Below are 27,597 nucleotides of genomic sequence, written 5' to 3'. Positions count from 1 at the left end.
CAAAATACTAGCCAATAGGATCCAACAGTACATTAAAAGGATTACTCACCATGACCAAGTGGGATTTATCCCTGGGCTGCAAGGTTGGTTCAACATCCGCAAATCAATCAATGTGATACAATACATTAACAAAAGAAAGAACAAGAATCATATGATCCTCTCAATAGATGCAGAAAAAGCTTTTGACAAAGTACAGCATCCTTTCTTGATCAAAACCCTTCAGGGTATAGTCATAGAGGGTACATTCCTCAAGATCATAAAAGCCATCTATGAAAAACCCACAGCGAATATCATTCTCAGTGGGGAAAAACTGAGAGCTTTCCCCCTAAGGTCAGGAATGCGGCTGGATGTCCACTATCACCACTGCTATTCAACATAGTATTGGAAGTCCTAGCCACAGCAATCAGACAACAAAAAGAAATAAAAGGCATCCAAATTGGCAAAGAAGAAGTCAAACTCTCACTCTTTGCAGATGATATGATACTTGATGTGGAAAACCCAAAAGACTCCACCCAAAAACTGCTAGAACTCATACAGGAATTCAGTCAAGTGGCAGGATATAAAATCAATGCACAGAAGTCAGTGGCATTCCTATACACCAACAACAAGACAACAGAAAGAGAAATTAAGGAGTCAATCCCATTTACAATTGCACCCAAAACCATAAGATACCTAGGAATAAATCTAACCAAAGAGACAAAGGATCTGTACTCAGAAAACTATAAAATAGTCATGAAAGAAATTGAGGAAGACACAAAGAAATGGAAAAACGTTCCATGCTCATGGATTGGAAGAACAAATATTGTGAAGATGTCAATGCTACCTAGAGCAATCTACACGTTCAATGCAATCCCCATCGAAATACCATCCACTTTTTTCAAAGAAATGGAATAAATAATCCTAAAATTTGTATGGAACCAGAAAAGACCCCGCATAGCCAGAGGAATGTTGAAAAAGAAAAGCAAAGCCGGCGGCATCACAATTCCGGACTTCCAGCTCTATTACAAAGCTGTCATCATCAAGACAGAATGGTTCTGGCACAAAAACAGACACATAGATCAATGGAACAGAATAGAGAGCCCAGAAATGGACCCTCCACTCTATGGTCAACTCATCTTTGACAAAGCAGGAAAGAATGTCCAATGGAACAAAGACAGTCTCTTCAACAAATGGTGTTGGGAAAATTGGATAGCCACATGCAGAAGAATGAAACTGGACCATTTCCTTACACCACACACAAAAATAGACTCCAAATGGTTGAAAGACCTCAATGTGAGACAGGAGTCCATCAAAATCCTAAAGGAGAACACAGGCAGCAACCTCTTCGACCTCAGCCGAAGCAACTTCTTCCTAGAAACTTCGCCAAAGGCAAGGAAAGCAAGGGCAAAAATGAACTATTGGGACTTCATCAAGATAAAAAGCTTTTGCAAAGCAAAGGAAACAGTCAACAAAACCAAAGACAACCGACAGAATGGGAGAAGATATTTGCAAATGACGTATCAGATAAAGGGCTAGTATCCAAAATCTATAAAGAACTCATCAAACTCAACACCCAAAGAACAGAGAATCCAATCAAGAAATGGGCAGAAGACATGAACAGACATTTTTCCAAAGAAGACATCCAAATGGCCAACAGACACATGAAAAAGTGTTCAATATTGCTCGGCATCAGGGAAATCCAAATCAAAACCTCAATGAGATACCACCTCACACCAGTCAGAATGGCTAAAATTAACAAGTCAGGAAACGACAGATGTTGGCGGGGATGCAGAGAAAGGGGAACCCGCCTACACTGTTGGTGAGAATGCAAGCTAGCGCAGCCACTCTGGAAAACTGTATGGAGGTTCCTCAAAAAGTTGAAAATAGAGCTACCATATGATCCAGCAATTGCACTACTGGGTATTTACCCCAAAGATACAAAAGTAGAGATCAGAAGGGGTACGTGCACCCCGATGTTTATAGCAGCAATATCCACAATAGCCAAACTATGGAAAGAGCCAAGATGTCCATCGACAGATGAATGGATAAAGAAGAGGTGGTATATATATACAATGGAATATTATGCAGCCATCAAAAGGAATGAGATCTTGCCATTTGCAACGACGTGGATGGAACTGGAGGGTATTATGTTGAGTGAAATAAGTCAAACAGAGAAAGACATGTATCATATGACCTCACTGATATGAGGAATTCTTATTTGCAGGAAACAAACTGAGGGTTGCTGGAGTGGGGGGTGGGGTGGGAGGGATGGGGGGACTGGGTGATAGACACTGGGGAGGGTATGTGCTCTGGTAAGTGCTGTGAATTGTGCAAGACTGTTGAATCTCAGATCTGTACGTCTGAAGCAAATAATTCAATATATGTTAAGAAAAAAAAAGAAGAAGAAGAAGGTAGCGGGAGGGGAAGAATGAAGCGGGGGAAATCGGAGGGGTAGACGAACCATGAGAGACGATGGACTCTGAAAAACAAACTGAGGGTTCTAGAGGGGAGGGGGATGGGAGGATGGGTTAGCCTGGTGGTGGGTATTGAGGAGGGCACATTCTGCATGGAGCACTGGGTGTTATGCACAAACAATGAATCATGGAACACTTCATCTAAAACTAATGATGTAATGTATGTGGATTAACATAAGAATAAAAAAAATTTTTTTAAATAAATAAATAAAATGAAAGTTTTTCTAATACTGAGAACCCAGTGGTTATCAAAAAACTACAGCCATTCCTTGAAAATACACACCTTTCAACAGAAAGTTAAGCATCAACTTGACATTTGAAATTTACTGGGTGGCCCAAAATTTGACCACTTCTGAGAAATAATCAAAGGGCAGTGTTTGAACGGTCATATTAATTTGCCAAAGACTCTAAAATACCATCCTTCCTATACTATGAAATCCAATGTAAGGCAGAGCACCATTCCAATCAAATTCCATTATAATTGATATTAATAACAAGACTCCAAAATTTTCCTAACCTCTTAGACCTCAATGAATATGCAAGTGCTTACATGATAATGTTTTTAATAAGTAAATTTGAATTGGATTTTAGGAGTAAGTTGTCAAGCTTGGTCAATACATTCTCTGATAGTGCAATCTCATCTAAATAGTAGAGTTAAGGGGCGCCTGGGTGGCTCAGTCAGTTAAGTGTCTGCTTTCAGATCAGGTCATGATCCCAGTGTCCTGGGATCAAGTCCCACGTTGAGCCCCACATTGAGCCCCACATCAGGCTCCCTGCTCAGTGGGGAACCTGCTTCTCCCTCTCCCTCTGTCCCTCCCCCCGGCTTCTGCTCTCTCTCTCACTCTCTCAAATAAATAAAATCTTTAAAAATAATAAAATAGGGGCGCTGGGTGGCTCAGTTGTTAAGCATCTGCCTTCAGCTCAGGTCATGGTCCCAAGGTCCTGGGATCGAGCTCTACATCGGGCTCCCTGCTCCATGGGAGGCCTGCTTCTCCCTCTCCCACTCCCCCTGCTTGTGTTCCCTCTCTTGCTGTGTCTCTCTCTGTCAAATAAATAAAATCTTAAAAATAAATAAATAAATAATAAAATAAAAATAATAAATAGTAGAAAGTTACAAGAAGCAATATGTTAACCTTTTACTTGGGTATTACTCTAAATAGTTCTAGTAGAAGCCTTTGAGCAAGCCTAATCATAAGTGTGATATAGAAATCTCAGAGTTGGGAATATATTGATCAGAAAATAAAGACTTGTGTCTGAAGCCAGCACATCTAAGTATTAATATCAGCTAAGCCCTAAACTAATCATATATTATAGGTAGTATAAGTTGCAATAAAGTATTTTGCCAAAGACATTTACAGCTAACAAAATTTGAAAAGATTTTTAATACATAAAATACATAGAATATTATAAATAACCACGTACTGATCACCTAGAATGAAAAGCTAATTATTAACAACTCTTTGCCTTTGTTACAGAATTTATTATTTTTTTTAAATAACACAACCTGAACATCATAGACATGTTGAAGTCTCCTTTGTTCCCCTCACCAGTCCTATTGTCTCCTTCTCATTCCTTAGAATCCTCTGCAAATAAGGATTTGATGTGTGTTCTTCCAGTCCATGTTGTTATATGCCATAAATCATCTTTCTTTCTCTCTCTCATTGCCATGTGATTTAAAAATATGCATATGCACGTATATTCTATAGTTCTGTACACACTGTGCAAGTTGTGTTTCCTCCCTGGCCCACCTTTTGCTTCTATGATATTTCCATGTAAAAACAACTCTTTTATTTCAAACATCTCTTAAGATACATTTATTAAATAGATCTCAATGTTTATCCATTTTCCTATTGATAATCATATTGGTTGTCATGCAGTTGTTTTGTTTGTTTGTGTCTCTTGGCTAATAAAACATTGCTGCAATGGACATCATCGAATTAAGCCTCTTGACACACACTGGAAGAGTTTTTCTACATACTTAGATTCAGTGTTTTAAACCATGATCCCCCGTAAGAAGTGCGTATATATGCATATAAACATAGATATCCATATACATGTGTGTATATATGTATTTTTTCCTTACTCAAAATTCTAGATGTTTTACTATGATTTTAGATAAGTAGAATTAAAAACAAATTCTAAGCTTAAAATCATTCTATTTTTATCTCTCTGCCTTCATTCCAAATTAGGATCTCAAAACCAGAGTATGCCAATAGGACCTGAGAAATAGTCTAAGAGCTAATTAAGTTGAGTCTCAAAACCAAGTTAGTATTTTCCGACTTTCTTTTTTTTTTTAAGTTAAAGAACAAGTAAAGTTATCTGGGTGGGGAAAAAAGGCGTCTCCCCACAGAGACCATCACACATAAGCACTGTCTATTTGGTTATATAAATTCTGTAATGTAGAAAGTCGCAGAAAGTGCTGATTACCTCTCTATTATATACGTCCTATCACAAGTTCCTAGGAAAGCAGGAACTGTTGCTTTTCAATGTAGCAGGTGACGAAAGTCACAGAAGTACTAAAACAGTAGGTATGCACAGATGTTCTAAAGAGCACAAGGATGTTTTGGTAAAACTGATTGTTCTTTCTGTGTGATTTCCTTTGAAAATAATGCTTTAAAAATGTCTCCAGCCTACCGTACTACTAGACTATCATTTATTCTAGTTTCTCCTTTTAAAACAATAATTTGGATTTAGAAATCAAAGTAATAAAGTTAGTTTCTTATCTCCATATATAGTCACTTAAAGTTCTTTCTTCTTTCTTTTTTTCTCTTTTTTTCTTTAGTCCCTTAAAATCACTCAGCAAGGTCCTTGAAATAAATTCCATTTTAGAATGTTCGAGAAAGGAAGCTCAAGAATTAACTGCTAACTCTACCTCTTTCATATTCGCCCAAACTCAAGATAAAATGTGCCATAAGGGGTTAAGCTTCAGAGAAAGGGGAAATGCATATTATCTTACTTTTGACTCTCTGGTACTGTCCTGATTTACGAGTTTCAGAGAGAGCCATTTACCATTGCCACACCTCACCAGGATAAGGTAAATTGGATAGCACTAAGGGAATTTGGGTGAAATTGTATTTGTGGCTTTCTCAATTCATCGTTCGAATTATCTAAATAATGACTTCAAAGTCCCTATCACGTTCTATGTAGAGATGAAACTCAAGTCCTTAAGAGTAAGAGCAGAGCAGTGCTTCTCAATTCTCTCTATCCCCCACATCAATCACAGGCCGAAACTCTTATAAAATATAATAAAATGAATTACCCAGAAAAATAAAATGAAAAAACATACCAAATTAAATCACAATTCTTTATTGGCTTCAACAGATGTAAAATTGCTCTATGGTGCTATAAAAACTTCCAAATGCTGCTCACTCTCTATTTCTGTACCTATCACAGACCTGTCAACAGTTTTTGGACCAGTATGGCTCTGAGAACCACACTTTGAGAAGCACTGGGTCATGAAACCGAACTGTCTTGCTGGCAAAAAGTTCTCATTCCTTTGACTAAGAGTAATGAGAAATAGCATTCACATTGTTCTTTACATTTGTGTTGAAGGGGACGAGTGAAGAGACAACTTTCCTCAAAAGATTGTCTGAGAAGGTTATTTTTACACTTGTACTGAGCTGTAAAGATGGATTTTCCCACCAATTTTGACCACAGGGTGGAATATACTGACTCTCAACATTTAAGGGGCAAAGGAATCACTTTGGGGAGATTATAAATAATGCTCATTAGGGTCCCAACACCAAAACCTCTGATTCAATAACTTCCTTAATACCTACTATTTCTATATTACTTTCAATCTTTAACACCTTTAGACACTCATATGAGGTCAACATGATTATTCTAGTTCCACAAATGAAAAAATCTGGACTTAGAGTTTCACAATAGAACTTAAACCTTTTAAATTCTAAGTTTAGTATTTTTTTTTCCTTATGTGTGTACATGGGTCTTGAGTCTTAAGAAACCTAAACTGTGGCTAGAGTAGGAGCGGATTTTTTTTTTAATTTATTGCCATTTAAAGTTATTTATCCCCCTAACAATGATTGCCCATCTACAATATAAATGCTTGTGAGGGTGGCATAATATGCAGTCCCCACTTATGATCCCAATGTTCTTTTCCATACTTGTCCAATCATGCCAGAATATTATTCAGCTTACTGTCTTGGAGTTAAGTCTTCCAAGGAATTACAGATTATTCAATTAATTAACTAATAGAGAACCAAGGCTCTGATAGCTGATTAAAGAAACTACAACTGTTTTCAGACACGAGATCAGTTAGCTTTGTTATAAATGAAATTGCACTGAACCTGGATCACTCAACCTAAATCTAGACATGATTTGGTGATCACTATTTGTGTGATTTGGGGCAAATTATTTACTCTCTCACCTACAAGTTTCCTTACCTATGTTATTCAGATCATAGTTATAACACACGCACTCTTATGAAATTAGATTTTTTTTTTTAAAGGTGGATGTAAAATTGCCTTCCTTGAGAGCCCTTGTCACTCAGTTCATGATCAATACGTATTTTTTATAAAAATGCAATATATTGTGTGTTATATTTTTCCTTTGTTTTTAGGAGTTCCAGGGAGCCTGAACTAGCTCCATAAGGAAAATTTCCCTATAGAATAGGTGACCTATGGTGTAGGGTCTCTCTCCCCCCAGGGGTAGACTTATTTACAATCACTGCAGATAGTGAATAAGAAGCTAGATTACAAGTTGTCAGAAACACTGTAGTATGGAGTCTGGTGGGGGTTGGGGGAGTGGTAGATCAGATGGTTCTAAAAATCTTTTCTTGTTAGGGCTACCATAACAAAGTACTACAAATTGGGTGGCTTAAACAACAGAAATGTATTGCCTCACAGTTCTAGAGGCTAGAAGTCCAAAATCAAAGTGTCAAAAAGGTTGATTCCTTCTCTGGGCTGTAAGGGAAGGATCTATTCTAGACTTGTCTTCCTGGTTTGTTGATGGTGTTTTCCATGTGTCTCTTCATATCGTCTTCCCTCTATGTGTGTCTCTGTGTCCAAATTTCCCCTTATAAGAATAACCAGTCATAATGGGTTAGGGCTCACTCTAATGATCTTAACTAATTACATCTTCAATGACCCTATTTCCAAATAAGATCACATTCAAAGGCAGTATGGGTTATGAATTGGGGGGGGGGGGGCACACAATTCAATCCATAACATTATGATTCAATGATTAGCATCTTCATGAAACAGAAGACATGAGTCCCTGGTTTTTTCTCATGTCTGCCACTTACTAGCCAAGAAACTGGAATTCTCTCAATTATTATAGGCTTATCTGTAAAATAAGTGAGTTGGAGTAGAAACAAATTAACTCCAAAAAGTGTATTTCATTTCTAAAATGTCTATATCTAAATGTGGTGTGGGGATCTCCAAAAGAGCTGCTAAATCCCATAAACTCTGAGTTTAGACAGGCTCTTATCTGGGTCCTCCTCTTTTCCCCAGTATCAAACAGTTGGTAAGAAATTCCTAGTAAGAAACTAGGAAATAGGTCAAATATATTCTCTGCAAAAGCAGTTTCAACTCATTATGATTAGATTAACTGATAAGGGAAAATAAGTGTATGATGTGTATTATGCCACAACCTTTAATGAAAGAAACATATTCAGACATACATCTATCTCTGGAAAGAGAGATAGAAGAGTCACTGACCACCCTGATTGTCAGTTAAGAGAGGAGAACTGAGTGGCAAGGGAAGAACAGTAAGGGAAACATTTTTGCTGTTCTTTTTACATTTTAATCACAGAAACATGTGTTACCTGCTCAAAGAGTAAACAAGTGTTAAAATAGAAAAAAAATTTGTTGTGCATTTGTTTATTAGCCTTTTACTTTCAAGCCGAGCTGTTCTATATTTAAGTCATTTTGTGTTTTGGAGTCTTTATAAGTAGGCCTGACTTTTACAGCTTTTGACTTCACAGGAAGCTCTGGGGTTCGGCAAACAAGCTTATGTATTTGTTTCAGTGTGAAAACACATAATGAAAGAAGACTTCATAAGCAGATGTTTCTTAAGAGGCTTTTGCTATACAAATATGACACACTTAATGCACAGAACCAGATAGTAATCTGCTACCTCTGTCTTCAAAGGACAAGAAACTTAGCAATCAATATTATATCTACTATGGCATTTTTCACCTGAAAAATTTCCACACCCTCTACCAGTCATGACTAAGAAAGACAGTCTTATTTTTTTCTACCCCAAATTTCCAGCTGGCTGCCTCCGTGTTTTAGAGACACCAGCAACTGTACACATTTAGTAAGAGCAGTTACAACGTATAAACTGGATTTAATTAATATCTCTTTAAACACACAAGTGCACGTGTGCTGAACTGTTGTTTCTCTAACATTCTACACTGGCTGAGGGATGGGAGGCATCTCCACACCTGGAGCAGTTAACAAGACACAGAACCTCAGAGGAAAGCAAGAGTAAAGAATAGGTTTTGAAAGGAAAGGAGACCCAGTGCGCCAATAAACATGGTAGTATTTCCATTTTAAAGATGGAGGAAATCTTGAAGGGTATATATCTGAAGATAACAAGAACTTGAACCTGACATTTCCCATTTAGGGTTCTGTATTTTTGTCCTTCACCTATTATGATATTGTAAGTGCATATTTAAGCTACAGCTGTAGAATATAGGGTACACACATGTAATGCTGTCCTTTTAGTGTCATAAAGTGCCTCACCAGTATTTTATGGTAAAAATCCTTCTGGGTTCACATGAAATAGTTGATGAATATTATAAAATACTGATTTTAGAGGACTTCCTATAAATAACCACTGTGATTTTAACATTACTCTTCTTTTATATAACCAGAGTAAATAAACGCATGAGCCAACATAAAATTATGGATGTAAATTAAGGGGATGGTTTGATGCTATGCTTGCTTGTGTTCCCTAATAATTGCTTAAATTAATAACTTTGGTTAGATGGAAATAATCTAATGTATGAAAACAGTGAGTACTTAGATTTTTTAAATTATTGAGACATTTCCGTCAATTATGTTTCTTATGGCACAACTATAATGGCTATTTCTCTTCTATTATCTATCATGCATTTTCCCTGTCATCTCTCTCTCTCTCTCTCTATCCATGCATCCATCTATCCTCCACTCATTCATTCTAGAATTGTGTTTTGAGTCTTTGCACTGTTCCAAGTTCTGTGCTATGGTTATTTTACCAAATAAGATAAATATGGAACTGATCTCAGTTCCCAAATTAAACCTTAACCTTTACCGTATAGCTTTCCTTGGCCACCTCCAAATGACCTGACCTTCCCTTGAACTCAGGTAGCATTTACTTTCAAAGGACTTTATTTAAGCATTTGATTACAGAGCCCTTTATAGAATGATTTAACTACTCCACCCCATTTTTTCAACAAATGAAGCAAACTATATAGACAGGGTTCTTGCTTGCCTGAATCTTATTCTTTAATGCAGTGTTTTAACACTACATTAACACAGTAGCTGGTAGAAGAGTGTTTTAGGAAGTGACTAATCAACTTATTTCAATAATGATAAATACAAGGACAAGTCCTCCTTTCACCTCCCCCTCACCCCTTTTTCTTCTTTTTTCTCCTCTTTCTCCTCCTCCTCTCCTCTTCCTCCTTCTTCTTCCTCCTCCTTCTTCTTTTTGTATTTCTTTTTTTTTTAAAGATTTTATTTATTTATTTGAGAGAGCGAGAATGAGAGAGAGTACATGAGAGGGGGGAGGGTCAGAGGGAGAAGCAGGCTCCTAGCTGAGCAGGGAGTCCGATGCGGGACTCGATCCCGGGACTCCAGGATCATGACCTGAGCTGAAGGCAGTTGCTTAACCAACTGAGCCACCCAGGCGCCCTCTTTTTGTATTTCTATTATCTGCTATAGTGTCAGACATATAGTCAGTGCTTAATAAATGTCCAATAAGCAAATAAATGCAGAAGAGATTAATTACATCTTCTTCCTCATATTCTCCATTACATTTAGTTGGGTTATCTTTATAAAAGACACCTTTGTCAAATGCTTTTTCTCTGTCAATTGAGAGGGGCGTATGGTTCTTGTCTCTTCTCTTATTAATGTGTTCTATCACATTGATGGATTTGCTAACGTTGAACCACCCTTGCATCTCAGGGATAAATCCCACCTGGTTGTGATGGATAATCCTCTTAATGTACTGTTGGATCCTATTAGCTAGGATCTTGTTTAGAAATTTGGCATCCATATTCATCAGGGATATTGGTCTGTAATTCTCCTTTTTGATTGTGTCTTTGTCTGGTTTTGGGATCAAGGTAATGTTGGCCTCACAGAATGAGTTTGGAATTTTTCCTTCTGTTTCAATTTTTCAAACAGCTTCAGGAGAATAGGTATTATTTCTTCTTTGACTATTTGGTAGAACTCCCCTGGAAATCCATCAGGCATTGGACTCTTGTTTTTTGGGAGGTTTTTGATCAATTGCACTACTGGGTATTTACTCCAAAGATACAGATATAGTGAAAAGAAGGGCCACATGCACCCCAATGTTCATAGCAGCAATGTCCACAATAGCCAAACTGTGGAAAGAGCCGAGATGCCCTTCAACAGATGAATGGATAAAGAAGATGTGGTCCATATATACAATGGGATATTACTCGGCCATCAGAAAGGATGAATACCCACCATTTGCATCGACATGGATAGAACTGGAGGAGATTATGCTAAGTGAAATAAGCCAAACAGAGAAAGACAACTGTCATATGGTTTCACTTATATGTGGAACAAAAGGAATGGCATGGAGGACATTAGGAGAAGGAAGGGAAAACTTAAGGGGAGGGGTAGAATCAGAGGGGGAGATGAACCGTGAGAGACTATGGACTCCAGGAAACAAACTGAGGGTTCTAGAGGGGAGCAGTGTGAGGGGATGGGTTAGTCTGGTGATGGATATCAAAAAGGGCATGTACTGCATGGAGCACTGGGTGTTATACACAAACAATGAATCATGGAACACTACATCAAAAACTAATGATGTGATGTATGGTGATTAACATAACATAAAAAAAAAAGGCATCTTTGATGGAGCTATTATTTTTAAGAGGCCCATGTCTCAATATATAGAATTATTTCATGGGACTCAAAAGTTTGTAGAATGAATAAATTATTGAATGAATAAGTGAATAAAAAAACTCAGTCATGTGTTTTTCTCACTAACAATTTTGGAACTGTGACACACAGAAAAGCTTTAAAGCTCCATAGAAGATTTCTGCTTTTAACCAGTTGGGAGGCAGGTGATAGTGTCAGATACCTGGCACATAATAAGCATTTAATAAATGACAGCTGTAGCCAAAGTCCTGCACAGGGTCACCCTACAAGCGAGGCTCACAATATTTCTGGGAGATGAAACACAACCACAGAAGGATTACGCTTGACATAGAGCTGTAGCTTCCAATACTTCAAACTTCCCTAACACCCCACCACACAAACATGAGAAAGTAAGTTCCACAATGACAGAAATTTAGCCTGTTAGATTTACTGCTGATTCTGAAGGGCCTGGCACATGGTCAGTCCTCAATAAACTTTTGTTGAATGAATGAAGAAATAGGCTCCAGGAGTGTGAGAATTGTCCAGTGTATTTAAACATTCCCCTGCTTCCCCTCCCAATACCCACAGATGTTCAAAATCTGAGGTCCCAAACCTGAACTACTAAATAAGAACCTGCATTTTAACATGATTCCCCCAGCAATTCACATGCACCATAAAGTATGAGCAGTGCTGCTATAAATCACATAAATTTTACCTTCCTGTCCCCCTCCACACAACTGATAACACTTCTGCACTGAAACTAACACCACACTCAAGTGTCTAGGGTAGCTCTTGTTTTTTGAGAAAAAGGAGGAATTAGAGTAGAGTTGGATGCTAAGATCTGATCTTTCTCAGTATCTCTTTCCCCAACTCTGTCTCCCCTGTTGGCTTCCTCTCCCCTAATGAAATCATCTCATAGAGAGGAGTAACACAGAGTCAACATTTCTACACTGATTTATTTTTTTGAATGTTAAAGAATATGGGGGACCTGGATGCCTCAGTCAGAAAAGCATGTAACTCTTGATCTTGGTGTCATGACTTTGAGCCCCATGTTGGGTGTAGAGATTACTAAAAATAAATAAACTTAAAAAATGGGGGGGGGGTATTAGCCTAGGCTAATAGTTACTCTCTTTATTTGCCTATCTTTCTGCCTTTGGGCCCTCTATGTGATCTTGTTCTTTTTCATGCTTCTCCCGGAAGGAGGAAGACCTCAATATTTACTGAGAATCTGGTATATGCAGGTGATTAGCTCAGTTTACTCATTTAACCTTTATGCCAACAGGAAACATAGCCATAGAAGGGGTGGAGCATACGGTCAGGCATACAGGCAGTCCCCATGAACACATTCCCCCAAAGCTGCACATTTTCAACAAAATTTTGAAGGTTCATTATTGTTATAACTACTGATGAGGATATGAAGGAAATATGTTAGAGAAATGAAAAACAAAGGGGCAACTCTGAGACCCAGGGAGAAAATTGTCAAGGAGTATAGGCCTTTTTTGATGATCAGCTCCCATTCTAAACAATATCCTAAGTAACCCAAGCTACTTCTCAGCTTCAATCTCCAGCATTTTAAAATTCGGCTATCCCTCCAATCACAAACCTGAGAGAAATGTATTCATTCTCATTTTACAGAACAGGACACTGAGGCTCCAAAGGATTTAGCCTCTTGTCCATGGTTGCAAACATGCTCAGGTTTTCTGATTATGCATAAGCCTCTCCATTCTGCCATCATGTCATCTATTGGCGACTCAGCATTGCCTTCCCTCTTCTGTGCTCTTCCTTACATCACAAGGACTGGAAGCCCTAGGGTTGCATTCCCATGGGTCTCTGCCAGCAGTATTCAGGCATGGATCCCATAAAGAGAGGCATTGCATGGGATTTGGATGAAAGTAACTGGGATGACTGAGCATCTTGTATTTCTGCAACTTCCTGATTCCATGCAAGTAAGCACAAAAATTGAGAGCCAACAATAGCCTTCTCTGACCTTTGTTTGCCTGCCCAGCATCTCCAAAGACTTTGTAAGCACCTAAATCCTTATATTAAGGCCTTCCTGTTTACATGCCTAGAATAGTTTCTATTTTTCTCACCAAGCCCCAGCTAAGCCAACCACACAGCCTTCCACTCTTGTCCCCAACCTGCCATTCTATCCTATACATCTTTCTTCATAAAAGCCACCCACATTTACAAATATTTATTTGTTCAGCTTCCCTTATAAATTGAATTATTTCAGGGCAGACATCACAATATAATTTTTGTTATCACTATTCCTGCCACATAGTGATGTTTAATTAACAGCAATTGATTGAATGGACCACACTCATACCACTTCCTAATATTTCTTCCCTAAACATCATCTACCTACTTCCAGGATTGGTTCCTTTCAAGAAATGCTGATGCAGAATGGGATCAGAATGGTCCTAAGCACTGAAACTCCAATGTCTTAAAAGATTGAGGGGCAGGGTAGGGGGTACATGAGGAATTCAAGGAAAGCTTTCTCTTGTCTGAAAGCTACCAAAACAACCAGGATACAACATCCTTAGGTCAAGAGAACAGTTTCTGTTGCTAATCTTTAAAAAACTGACTTTGAGTAGACTGAGGGATCCTAATGGTTTTATCAAATGTCCTCTTTTATATCCATATCCAAGCTCAGATTCTCCACCTGTTTTCCTTTACCTTCTAACTATGCATATTTTTACAGATGTTTCATTATTCTACTTGACTTACATCCAAACCTAGTGGCTTATGCTCTTGTGGAAGGATAATAATCAGGGATATCCATTTATGTTTCCATGATTGTATTTCATTTTTTTTCCTTTCACCATTCTGCCCCATCCTACCCCCCAAGTGACAGATGATTCCATACACAAAGCCTCAGTGGAGAGATATAACAGGCAGTCAGTTTGTGATTGATTGTCATGAACTTGCTTCAAAAAGGTCTGATGCGGGAAGGTTGTTCAGTGGCAGATGGTTCATCATTTTCTTGGCAAAGAGATAAGAGCAGTTTGGCACATCTAGGCAGAAGGGACCACCAACAGCCTCGCAAAGTTTGTGTGTCTAAAGTTGGGAGCTGAGGACTTAAATAGCCATGCTAAACAGGTGCTGACCATCTATGAATGCCTTTGTAGGTAAATAACTTAGTGAACAGAGGAGTTTCCCACCAAGAGTTGGATGGATAGCCTGTTAGATTCTACAACCTCAGCACACCCTGAAACAGAATTAAATTGCATTTCCCTTCACCATAAAATGGTCTTTTGAATCAGAAATAAAATCAATTTACAGCAATTAAAAATTATGTTTCATACACCCTGAATTCGTGGATTGAGATTCACACCTGCTATAAAATCAAGAAGTCAGGCTATTACTTAAAGAAACACTCTATACTCTAACTCTGAGTCCAAAGTCACCTGATTATGGGCTTTACCACTATTCCCCCCTCAGTAAGAAACAAGGAGTGGCTTAATCCTTGGTTGTCGCAGCTTGACTAGCACTGAAAGGAAATAACAATTATGTGTAGCAACAGAGGGTCTCCTTATTTAAATGGAACAAATACAAACAGAAGTCAAAATCCATCATAGAGGAAAAACAATCAGTCAAACTTCTGCTCTCAGTCAATGAACTGCCACATTCAAAAAAAAAAAAAAAAAAAAAAAAGAAGAGTTCCCAGCCTATGCATGAACATAATGGCTATCACTCAAATAGTGCTTCCTATGTGTTGAGTGCTGTTTTACATTATTCAGCACACATACTCTGGTTTCTCTTCAAAATGCATAAATCTTTCGCCTTTTACATTATTCAGCACACATAAGCATTACCACATGCCTAAGAAATAGGTTAATTATTAGTCCCATTTTATAGATGAAGATACTGAGATACATGGGAGTTATGTCACTTGCCCGAGGTGATATTGATGATAAGCAGCAACTTTGAGATTTGAACAGTCAGTCTAGTTACAGGATCCAGCTTGACCATCATACAATGCTGCCTTTGCCCACAAAAGCGCAAATATATGAATGAAATAAACCCCAAAGGAAGAGATTATTAGGTCCACTCCCTTTATTTTAAAGAAGGGTTAATAGTAGCAAATAGGATAAAGAAACTTGCTGAGTGTCAAATAGCTCAGCCAATCACTCATCTTTGTTTTTTATGACAAACAATACTCATCAATCAAATTAATATTGCTTTTAATGTTTCTCAAATGGCAAACCGAAATTTTAAAACTCAGCTTTTTACAGCCTTCCAGGAATTTCACCTCAACTGTTCTAAAGCTGACATGAGACCTAACTGGCAGGATGCCAAGTGGTCTTAGAGGCCAGGTAATGCACCTTGATGGATCATCTCTGGGCATCTGGGAAGCAAGACTGTGCCAGGAAGCCACTTAACTGAACAGCGGAGAAAGGGAACCCATGGAACTTTAGTGTGGTCATTTAAAAATCAGAGAATTTGATGCTGAGCAATTTTTTCTCTACACTTATTGAAATGCCTAGGATTAGAAATCTTTACTTTGGAAACGTGATCTTGATGCTCCTCCATTTATGCTCCATCAATTTCAAAATAAGATTCCCATGGAAAACCCCTCACCCCTAAAAGAGCAAAGTGATCATTCTGATTCTCCCTTGCCCTTTAGCGAGGACTAGCATATAATTGGACCATGTCCCTGGAATGACCAGAGTCCCCAGGATGAAGTATTATTAAAGAAAATAAGACCCACTTCCATCTCCTGAAAGAGAATGATCTAACTGTGGGAAGATTTTAAAAAATCCATCATGGAAGCAAGATGTTGCAATAAGAAATCTGTATTATTTAGATCACTGGGCATTCAGTGACCTACCATCTTAATCCTCTTTGCTCTGGTTGTGTTGACACATCGTGTCATTGATAAGCTCAGACCTCCATTATGACAAACTGCTGAAATCTGACTCAGATGATATTAGGAAAAAAATAGTCATGGGTTTCTAACCTTTTCAACCCTTATTTCTATTTTCATCATAAGAATACTTTCACTGCCTGTACAAAAAGAGATGATGATGAATATGAGGAATCTGTCAACTTACAAAGATATGCTAAGAGTGAAAATAGAAGCAAGTAATTGAACTTGTGTTGAGAAGGCCATTAACAAAGCCCAAAAAACAAAGTAATTTAAGAAAGACCTAACCTGAGCAACTGTGACACGGTAAGAAGGGAAAACAAAACAAGACAAAAAAAGTAAAACAAACAAAAGAAACCCTCCTACCACCAGAATGCTGAGTTGCTTTAAGTTAAGGGGGAAAAAAGTGCTCTGCAAATGGAATGCATCACTATTGTGCTTATCGGGGTCCTCTTTATTAAATTAGAAAAGAAGCAACAGATTTGAAAATTAAAGTGTAGGACTCAGAAGAAACTCGTTCAAGTTTTTAGACACTTACTTGAATTCTAATGTTCTCTTTAATAAATTCATTAAGTTTTAATGTAGATATATTCCAACAAAATAATGGAATCATTAGTATTACCCAGAAAGACACTAAACGGGAGACATGAACTCAAGACCAACCCAGTTGGATTAAATCTCTTTTCATTTTCCCTTGAAGGAGCCTGGCTCTGGGGACCTTATTTAACCAGACAACCAGCTACCTTGTAGCTTTCAGACCATCCATGGAATAAATGATAACAGCAAAATGGACGTAGTGACCAACTTACCCCTGGCACATCAGGACTACTCTTATTTCTATTGGGTCAACTTCCTTTTCTATTCTCCACCAAGGTTACAACTTTGTGGCCAAATGAATTTATTGTTCATAACAAGTCCCAAAGGCTCAGCTATAAAAAAGGAACTCTCTGACCTCAACTACTGTATTGAAAGGACCCTGCAGCAGACTCTCTGAGAACTAACAAAACATTTTATATGAGCATTAATTTGAAAAACTAAAATAATCCTTTCTTTCAAAAAAAGGAAAGCAACAATAGCAACAACAACAAAGTACTCCTGGCACTTACCACTCGGCTACATGCAAATGTGACCTGGGGACTTACCGCATTAAAATTGGGGAAGAGGTTGACTGCCGCTGCTGTGTCCAGAGGAAAGGGAAGAAAGGGTTTGATATCCAGCGAAGGTTGCAGAGGAGGGGCTGGTGGACGGACCAGGGCTGGGAGAGCAGGGCTCTGGCAGGTACCACCTGCAGAGAGGAGAGCAAAGGGAGCAATCAGTGACACTGTGCATGCTAAAAACAAAAACAAAAAACCATCAAGGTGTCTTTTGAGCCCAAAAGGCCAGCTTTGTGGGTCACTGGAAAAAACAAGACAGGGAGTGTAGTGGCCTCAGCTAGGAAGTGGTCAATGAGCGGATCTGCCATTAGGCAGAGGGAGCTAGTTAAGCTGCTCCCTTTCCCTCCTCAGATAATAACTGTACAGTTGTGTAAGTAACAGTTACCATTTCCAACATTTCACACTCTACCATCTATCCTTCCTTTCTGGCCTAAAGCTCTGGATTGGATCAGCAACAACTCTTTCACTAAAATCCCTTGATTCAAAAGGAAAACCCCTCCCTCCGTTGCACTCTCATCCCTCTTTGAAAACAAACTTCTACTCAGAATATGCATCAAGTCTAAGTGATTACTTTACAGAACTGCTCTTTTCCACCACATCCAAAACTCTGGCAGCAAGAAGACATGAACTTGGCATGGAAAAGAAACTTAACCACAAATACAGGCAGCCATATGTTACTGCCCTGGCAACTGGAGGATTAAAACAAGTGAACCCAGCTACAAACCAAGCAATCCCTGAACTGTTCAGCACCCTGGCAGCTTTGAGCACTCTATGACTACCTACCTCCTTCCCAGTTGTGAGTAGGTGGAATTTAGAAGGCCACCAATGAGCAAGCAGTGGGAATATTATGCCAACAAAGACACCCTTTGCATACTGGTAGGCAACCAGCTGTTTGCAACGGAGCACCCCCACCCTTCTCCCCCACTCCCCATTATAGGGCTCCACGCACTCAGAAGATGGAAGGAAAGAAGCCCATCTCAGTGTTCAGTCTCCCATATTTTGGTAACATTCCAAAACATCAATTTGCTCTTAATTAAAGGCTGTTTGAATCCTAGGAAACCGTTAAAATATGCCAGCATTCTTCTAATCTGAGAGGCAAGCAACAGACTGTAAAAACCTGCTGGTGAAAATCCAAGAAGCATTAGGAAAAAAAACACAGTGGGATTTTTCCTTTCTCATGGAAAAGAACCCTAAGAGGCAGAAGAGAGAAGAGAGGCTCATGTCTGTGCCACTCACTTGCCTGCCATTTTGTTTTCAAAACAAAGTAGAATGAGACCCATAGGAATAATCTTTAAAAATCTCACAATCACTTCTCTGGTCAACTGGACACAACCATCATCCTGCCTTCAATCAGTTATCTGAACACAAGGTAAACATTCTAAAAATGATTCCCCAATGGCAAATCTAACCCTACTAGACCAGTAGATCAGTTAACAAGGTGAGTGACTTAATGCCTACAACAGAAGCCATCAGCACAAGATGTAATTAACCATACAAAAAACCCATTAACTCTCCTATTTCCAGGTATAAAATCAGCTGGAGCCAAATTAACAAAACCAGTATTTTTACCACTCTTTTCACTTCCCTTTTAAAATATTCCTTAACAACAGCAAGGCCAACGGTAACAAGTTTGAATCAGCAAACCAATTAAAATAAAAAGTAGTACAAGTCAGAAGAGAGAGGACAGATGTTAAAGCAAGCATAGATAAAAGCAAAAAAATAACAAGTCTACATTCACCAGAGCACACCATAAATGTATTTTATTGTCCACCTGTTAGTATATTGAGTGTGGGTGTCTAAACTTTCTTAGAGAGAGCATCCATAAAACTTTGGTGATAGTTTTGTCTTGAGTTTAGTATTACTAAAAATTTCTTTTGATAAAAAGTTAAAGAAACAAAACAAATTTTTGGTCAGTATGTCTTTAGAAAACTCTAAGTAAAATATGTCTGGGTGGAAATCAATGATATAGTTTAACGTGAGCACAAATAATAGTGAGTTTTAATAAATAATTTTATATTATTTTTATCTGTGTCACACATCACTCTTTGCAAAAGGTGTTCTTATATATCCATTACCTTGTTTGAGTCTAAAATATCAAAAATCAAGTAAGGGCTAAAATAATATTATGAAGAAAAAATAAGTTGGAAAACTCTGTGGTTGTTAATGTAGCTTCCATTGAAATGTTCCATTCTTGTAATTAAAAGAATGCAATTCAGCAGGAACATATTCTGTAATTATTTCATTTATAAGCCCCCCTCTGGTTCAGGATGACCAGAAATGTTAAAGAGATAGATCAAGCTTATTTATTTTATCCAACACAATGAGAGGCACAAAGTTGATTGACTGCTTGATAAAGTTAAGTTCCACCTCTCTTCCTCCGAGATATGTATTTCATTTAACTTATACATGCAGCTAAAGACCTTCTCTCAATGTTGCCACTGGGTTTTCCTTAATAAGGGATGCAAAAATATCAAGGAAGAGTCATAAAATTTGGGGAACCTAGGCAAATTATTTGAGCCCATCTCTTCTTACCTGTTTGAAGAGATAAACCAAAAAGATGGTTGGAGAGCAGAGCACATGTGTGACTATACACATTTTGGCTACTGGCTATGCAAATACAGGTGTAGTAGATGCTGCAGTGTGCTTCCACCGCCCCCTTCCCCAGCTCCTGGCAGAGCTGGGAAGAGCTGGTAGCTGATAACTCACACTGAGAATCTGCACACACATTGCCTTGGGCCAGAGGGTGCTGCCTCAGCCCAAGTCAAAGTCTTCCAGTGTGCAATGACTGATTGATAACAGGGGTGTCATGGCTTCTTCTTTATGCCTCAAGGCAGGATGACTCTGAACCTGTATTTCTGCTCTAGACCTCCTCATAAGATCTAGGATAGACTGAGGCCTCTGTTGTGACTGCCTCACCGTTCAACTTTTCCCTCTGCCCAGTCCTGTATGCCTCACTCCTCATAGAAGATGGTCTCTAATAAAGGCTGAGTCCACTTCCAGTTCTTGGATAGCAGGGTATAACTATTATGAGTCTAAGTGAAATGTTGAATTGCTTTATTCTAAAATAGATACTTGCCACAAAATCCATAATGCTGATGCTGAGGTATAAAACTGAAGCTCTCTCTTAAAAATTATCTGTGACTACCATTTCTACTTTTAAAATTTGGATATGTCCTGAAATATTTCCTTGCACCAGTCTGTACATGCTCAGCAGCAAGAATATTTTTTTTTTTAAAGATTTTATTTATTTATTTGAGACAGAGAGAATGAGAGACAGAGAGCATGAGAGGGGGGAGGGTCAGAGGTAGAAGCAGACTCCCTGCCGAGCAGGGAGCCCGATGCGGGACTCGATCCCGGGACTCCAGGATCATGACCTGAGCCGAAGGCAGTCGCTTAACCAACTGAGCCACCCAGGCACCCAGCAGCAAGAATGTTATTTGCAAAGAGTACAAAATCAAAATCATCAAATGAAACATATTTCATTTGTAAAGCAGATTAAAATATTCTCCTTGAGAAAACAACTATTTCATTTCTTCATTTTTTAACAGAAACTACTGCATTTAGGATACAAATATACATTTATTATTATTTTCTTTATTATAAAATGACCTTAACAATAATAAACATCAAAATACACAATGAATTTGTAGGCATTACTATATGTTAAAAAAGAGTAGTTTTGTTGTTATCGTTTATTAACAGTGTCACTTCACTCATTGGAATGTCACACTTCTGGAAATATCGGTATTCTTAATTTGAAGAAAGCATTTTGAAGCCTCCGTGAGTGGAGACTGAAAAAATATATAAGCTCGATATCTTTTATGTTTGAAACCCTACCTACGTTAGTACCACCTCTTTCATAGCCTATGCAATTTTAACAATTAAATTATTCTGATTTCAGAGCAGTTAATATCTCTCCATATACCAAATTTCTAATATACCATGAAAGTCAGCAAATAAAAACATTCATTGAGTATAGAATGTTAGACACTAAGGTATTGAATAATTTAGGTAAATACAGTAAATAAGATAATCCTTAAAGCTCACAAAATTTCTCTGTCCCTTTTTTATGTTTATTCTGCTAGGTTATATTTAGAATTTAGAATTGAACTATAGAGCAAACATTAAATATTACTTTGGTGTATTCATAAGACAGCTGTATATTCACAAAAGTACAAACATGAATTTGAAAAGAATACATGAGTAACTTATTTGTTCATAGACTAGTTGTTAATAAAGATTATGTGACAGAGTAAGATACATTCACTTCAAAAGTTTGCATTTCTGAAAATCAATTAAAATATAAATTTGGAAATGTTCATTTTAATAATTCATACAGAAAAAAAGGAATTCTAAGCCAGTTGTCACTTGAAGCCTATCTTATTAGAGATATTATGTATACAGTGCCCAGCCCAATGTGTGGCCAATTGGTGCTCACTAAGTGAGGCATGTATTTTTTAATGAACCTAATAAATTCCAAAGGAGCTGTTCAAATTCCTCCAGACACAAATTGGGGCTCTCTGAAAGCAGTCAATCAAGACAATTTAGAAGCATGTTCATATCGTTCACTTTGTTTATTTTGACCCCTGCAGAAACAGTCTTCACAAAGAGGATACTTTGTAAATCAGTATTTTGAAATACTCCTTCAGAGTGGGACAGTGTTCTTTCTGTAATATAACACTTTTAACCTTGAACTTCTGCACTTGATCCATTCAGGCATTCAGGGTTTATCAAACAGTCACAGATGTCCTGTCTGACAGCCTGACAGCTTAACCTACTAATTAATCTTTCATTTCTCCAAATGACAAAACTGAAGTTCAAAATAATCAAGGGTTGCTGCTGTTAAATATTCAAAACCATGTATGCTTTAGGACTGGGAATCATATATATGTGTGTATATATATATAACAAATATATAATTATATATACATGTATAAATATGTATATAAATATATTAACACATATGAGTATTATATAATATATGAAAATATTTTTTAAGTCTACATTTATAAAAGCAGCAGAAATCCTCAATTTCCTGATCAGATAAATAATTTCCATGGTATCTTTATCCTTAACCATCAGTTTTATACACACACACACACACACACGTATATATATAAATTTAACTATATGTTTTTATTAAAAATACACATATTAACTTATATATTAAATATATAATTATATTTATACTTATCTACAAGTATAATATATATATTTCAATAGTGAGCTATGATTAAACCAGTAAAGCACTTAGAATATTCATACCTAACAGGAAAACACCAAGAGCATTTTAAGTAGTATCAAGTCCTAAGTAGTTACTTGCGAAGCAACTATGAATTCACATGGAACACTACTCACATCTATTTCCAACTACTTCAGTTAGAATTTGCCATGTGCATTGCGGGAAGGAAAGGTGCACTAGGAATTCCGGGGTCTATGGGATGGTAGACATAAAAAATTTAGATCTGATACCACTATCATGAAGTAGAAAACAAATGAGTATTGGGGGCATAAAGGTAAAAGTTGATTTGACACAAAACACTGGCCATAGAGTGCTGTGAAATTGGCCAGCCAGCATGGGTGGGAATGAGTGTAGAGAATACAGCTAAATTTTATGAATCTACTGAGTAACTGCATGGACCATGTCTGCTATCCCTTAATTCCTTTAAAATGCACACCAACAAACTGATGGTTACCAGAGGGGAGGTGGGTGGGGGATGGGTGAAATAGGGGAAGGAGATTAAGGAGGGACTTGTGATGAGCATTGGGTGTTGTATGTAAGTACTGAATCACTAAATTGTACACCTTAAACTAATATTACACTGTATGTTAACAAACTGGAATTTAAATAAAAACTTAAAAAATAAAAAATAATAAAATGCACAACAATTCTGCATGTATCTACTGTAATACTCAATTTACGAGCTCAAAAGCCAAAGCTCTATGAAGCAAAATATCTTACTTAAAATCACACAGGTAAGAAATGGCATTTGTTGTGAATCCGAGTGACCTTAAGAATTTTCAAAGTACTGATGCAAATAGCTTTTAAATTAAAAGAACCACAAAAATCAACAAAATAGCAGTAAAAGGAACACTCTACAAAGTCAGTTTTGCCATATAAGGCAAGCAGCTCCTTTGCAGCCAGACGTAATGCATTAAAATGAGAAATCTTGAAATTTTTATTACTGCTCAAAAAAAAAAAAAAACCCAATAAACACATTCCTTGTAAAGACTATGATAAAGGAATATTCAGTATTTATTGCAGATATTTATCTACCATGGGAACATCCTGGCACTGCCCTATATTTGAGAAAGAATCCAGAAAGACATGCATATCATATCAGATATGTTTCAAAAGCCCTCAAGTTTGCATTCTTTAACATCTACTTGCCAAATCAGAAAAATAAATACGTGTTTGTTGTATTCCCTTGTGTGACTCCTCTCAAATGCTCAAGGTTGTTCGTTGGGTACTTCAGTGTTATGATGATTTTTCAACTTTCTGGCTAGAAAACTTATGTTTACCATGTTTCCATAAACCCAGTGATCCAAAGTCCCATTCAGTTCTGATCTTTGTTTAAATATTGTTCCCAACTGAATGATAAAACTAGAAACTTATTTTGAAATAAAATCTGAATTTAATGTGACTTTTCACATTTTTCTTCTATTACTTTCTTTTCCTTCCTATTTTAGATTGTCGATTTACCTGCTAGGTTTTGGAAAGTTGACCCAGCACTTTCTCCCTCAGGATGAAGGTCCTCATTGGCCTAAATTGACCTTGGCAGGTCAATTCCAGTGTTAAAGCAAGGTCTGATCCACAGACAGGTGGTAAGCCACACAGGACGGTGGCTGCGCTTTCACATCCTGTTCTTGACCACAGAGAGGGATCAGGTGAGAATAGGAATATGAGTCAGGGTAACTGGAGCATCACCCTGGAAACACTGATTCAGAAACATTAGCTCGAGTCAATGGTCAGGACTCCATCTTAAACCATGAAAGAGAACACATGTGAGCCAGCCATGTTTCCCCTTATCCAAATTCCGTATTTTTTTCATCTTAAGTTGTGGTATTTTAGCATTTCAGTAAATCACCTCAAAACTCATTTTGGAAGGAACCTAAGAAGGACTAGCTAACATTGCTTTCTCTGTCACTGTCAGTGAATGTCATGACCAGAATTAAAAAAAAAAAAAATGCTATTATCTAGTTGCCAATATCCTGAGTCAAGTCTTCACTAGAAGAAAAGTAGAATCTCTTATTTATTTAGCTGTCATGACAATTTCTGGTGCCTGGGAAACACTGCAGAAAAATCTGTAAGGAGTTTTAGACTTTTACTCCTGTACTTCAGCCCCTCTGTCAAAGCGTACGTAACTCAGGATTAGTACCCCCTCACAGGAAGTCAAAAGATTTTGCTTGAAAAATTCCTCTCAACTCAGTACCAGGGACATAAGATGTAAAAATGTAAAATTTTCCTCAAGAGGAATTGCCCAAGATTTAATTTCACAAAATAAATTATAAGTAGTAATAAAGATGCTCTAGTACCAAGGTGTCCGATACGGTCGTCATTAGCCATGTGTGGCTATTTTAAATTAAAAATTAGTAAAATTAAAAATCCAGTTTCTCAGCCACACTAGCCACATCTAAATGCTGAGTAGCCACATGTGGCTAGAAGCTACCATGTTGTATGCAGCAGTTAGGAAACATTTCTATCATCGCAGAAGGTTCTATTGGCCATTACAGCTCCAGAGCAAAGCCAACATTTTTGAGTGATGAGTAATTTACAGATAAGGTGCCTGATACAGTCTGCTTCAGAATGTCTTGCTGATCAGAGAGAAAGTCTTGCTTTCTCCTGGTTTCTTCTCCTTCTGGGATTGAGGAGGAAAGCTTTCCAAGAGCCAAATGTGGCCACTGTCAGAAGGCAGACACGGTTGGAATCATACGAAAAAGGATTACTTGTCCACTCCTGGAGAAAACAATGGCCAATATGAATCTTTATGTGTGATCAATGATGATAATACTCAATGAGAAACCTAATTTAAAAAAAAATGTTTAATGCTAAAATCAATATTAATGAATAATGAGTGCTTTGGATAAAAATGATACCGGGGCGCCTGGGTGGCTCAGTCGTTAAGCGCCTGCCTTCGGCTTGGGTCATGATCCCAGGGTCCTGGGATCGAGCCCCGCATCGGGCTCCCTGCTCGGCGGGAAGCCTGCTTCTCCCTCCCCCACTCCCCCTGCTTGTGTTCCCTCCTTCACTGTGTCTCTCTCTGTCAAATAAATAAATAAATAAAATCTTAAAAAAAAAAAAAATGATACCACATTTTCAAACCAAGGATGCAAAAAGGGCCAGTCCTAGGGCAAATGAATGTTTATTCATATCTGATACTCTTTGAGAGAGTGCTATCACAACGCTTTTATTTAATGAAACAAAGTGTGTCACAACGCAGTCGCAATAAGAGCCAAGTGTTGAAATCCAGCTAACGTAGGCAGTTAAACCTGCCTAACTACATCTGTCTCTCAGGGTAATTTTGCTCATAATATCTAGGCTTTAGTCACCTCACTCTAAAGAGGTCCTTGGCATTGCTGTTCCATGATCTGTGCCTTTCAACTGGGACTTACCTGCATGAACCTTACTATGCCTGTAGAGCTGGGCATGCAGTTCCTCCAGAGCCTGATAAATATCTTCCCTCATGTTTTTTTTTTTCTTCTTCTCATAATTGTGTTGCATTCTTTGTTTCATCTCCAAGCCCTTGCCAATCTGTGTAGATACTAAATGTGATCCAAGGTATTAATAAAACATCTCCTGAGCTTAAATGGTGTGGTGTAGTTCTCCCAGTACTATTAAAATGAGTTAAATAAGGGGGCGCCTGGGTAGTTCAGTCAGTTAAGTGGCTGCCTTCGGCTCAGATCCTGATCCCAGCTGGGGTCCTGGGTGGGAGTGAGCCCTGTGTCCCTCAGGCTCCCTGCTCAGCGGAGAGCCTGCTTCTCCCTCTCCCTCTGCCCCTGCTCCTCTGTCTCCCTCTCAATCTCAAATAAATAAATAAAATCTTTAAAAAACAATAAAACAAAATGAGTTAAGTAAGAATTACACACCACCTCCATTTATCTTAAGTAGTATTTTTATTATGTAAATGGTGAAGCTATTAGTTGACAAGAAGAGCAAATCTAAGAGAAGAAGACAAGCTAAGTTTTTGACCTAATGAACCTGAGGTCTAAGTGGAAAAGTAGCCATTGGATAAGAGGGCCCACTGCTTAGAGGCCAGTTCTGGGCAGATTCCACTCTGAGCAAACATTGGAGAGTCATCAGATAGGAAATGTGGACATGAGAAAGATTTCCCTGGGAAGCATTAGAAGAGGCCCGGGCCTAAGCCTACACCTTGACAATCCGATCCTTAGCCCAGTGAGAAAGACCCAGAAGGACTGGAAAGAGCAAGATGAGAGGGGGAGAATATGTCTGCCTAGAGGCAAACTAACCAGCAACTTCCTGGAAGAAGAGAACATAAATGGGGACTAAACTATCAGAGAATATTTTTTTAAAGATTTTATTTATTTATTCATGAGAGATAGAGAGAGAGAGGCAGAGGGAGAAGCCTGATGCGGGACTCGATCCCAGGACCCCAGGATCATGACATGAACCGAAGGCAGATGCTTAACCAACTGAGCCCCCCAGGCACCCTAAACTATCAGAGTTTATTGGTGTGTATTGCTAAAAGGCAAGGGACATTTTATCATATATTTTTAGTCCAATTTTTAGACCAATAATTAGTTCAATTAAGCTTCCATTGTTGATTCTTTTCTTTAAAAAAAAACTAAATACATGGTCTAAACATAAAATGCTCTAATCTGTTTATAACATAATTTTATTAGCATTTTCTCTCAACATAAGTTTCTTAACCATGGATTTCATTTTTAGGTGTGAATTTATTCTGTCTTTTAAACAACTCCCCTTTCCTCCATCAGCCTAAGAGCAATTACATTTCAGCTCCTGCACAAGGGGAACTGTGCAGAGAACTCTATGTAGTATATAGCTCCTCTGTCCTTTCATAGCCTTTTGAATTAAAAAAAAAAAAAAAGGA

The 27,597-nt window shown here is 37.9% G+C and overlaps 1 protein-coding gene across 2 annotated transcripts in view; it reads right to left on the bottom strand.

The window, feature by feature from the left end:
* ZNF385D (zinc finger protein 385D) overlaps positions 1 to 27,597 on the bottom strand; it is a 932,012-nt gene that overhangs the window by 215,726 nt on the left and 688,689 nt on the right. For both annotated transcript variants that reach the window (XM_034993847.1, XM_034993852.1), the window contains one exon: positions 17,516 to 17,658. In XM_034993847.1, the coding sequence (XP_034849738.1) occupies positions 17,516 to 17,658 (143 nt within the window). The remainder of the gene's footprint in view (positions 1 to 17,515; positions 17,659 to 27,597) is intronic.

The sequence above is a fragment of the Mirounga leonina genome, unplaced genomic scaffold, assembly GCF_011800145.1.
Source record: "Mirounga leonina isolate KUSES-001 unplaced genomic scaffold, KU_Mleo_1.0 Mir_115, whole genome shotgun sequence".
NCBI classification, from domain to species: domain Eukaryota; kingdom Metazoa; phylum Chordata; class Mammalia; order Carnivora; family Phocidae; genus Mirounga; species Mirounga leonina.
Note: the sequence above shows the minus strand (reverse complement) of the source record. Positions and strands in the feature narration are given on the sequence as shown.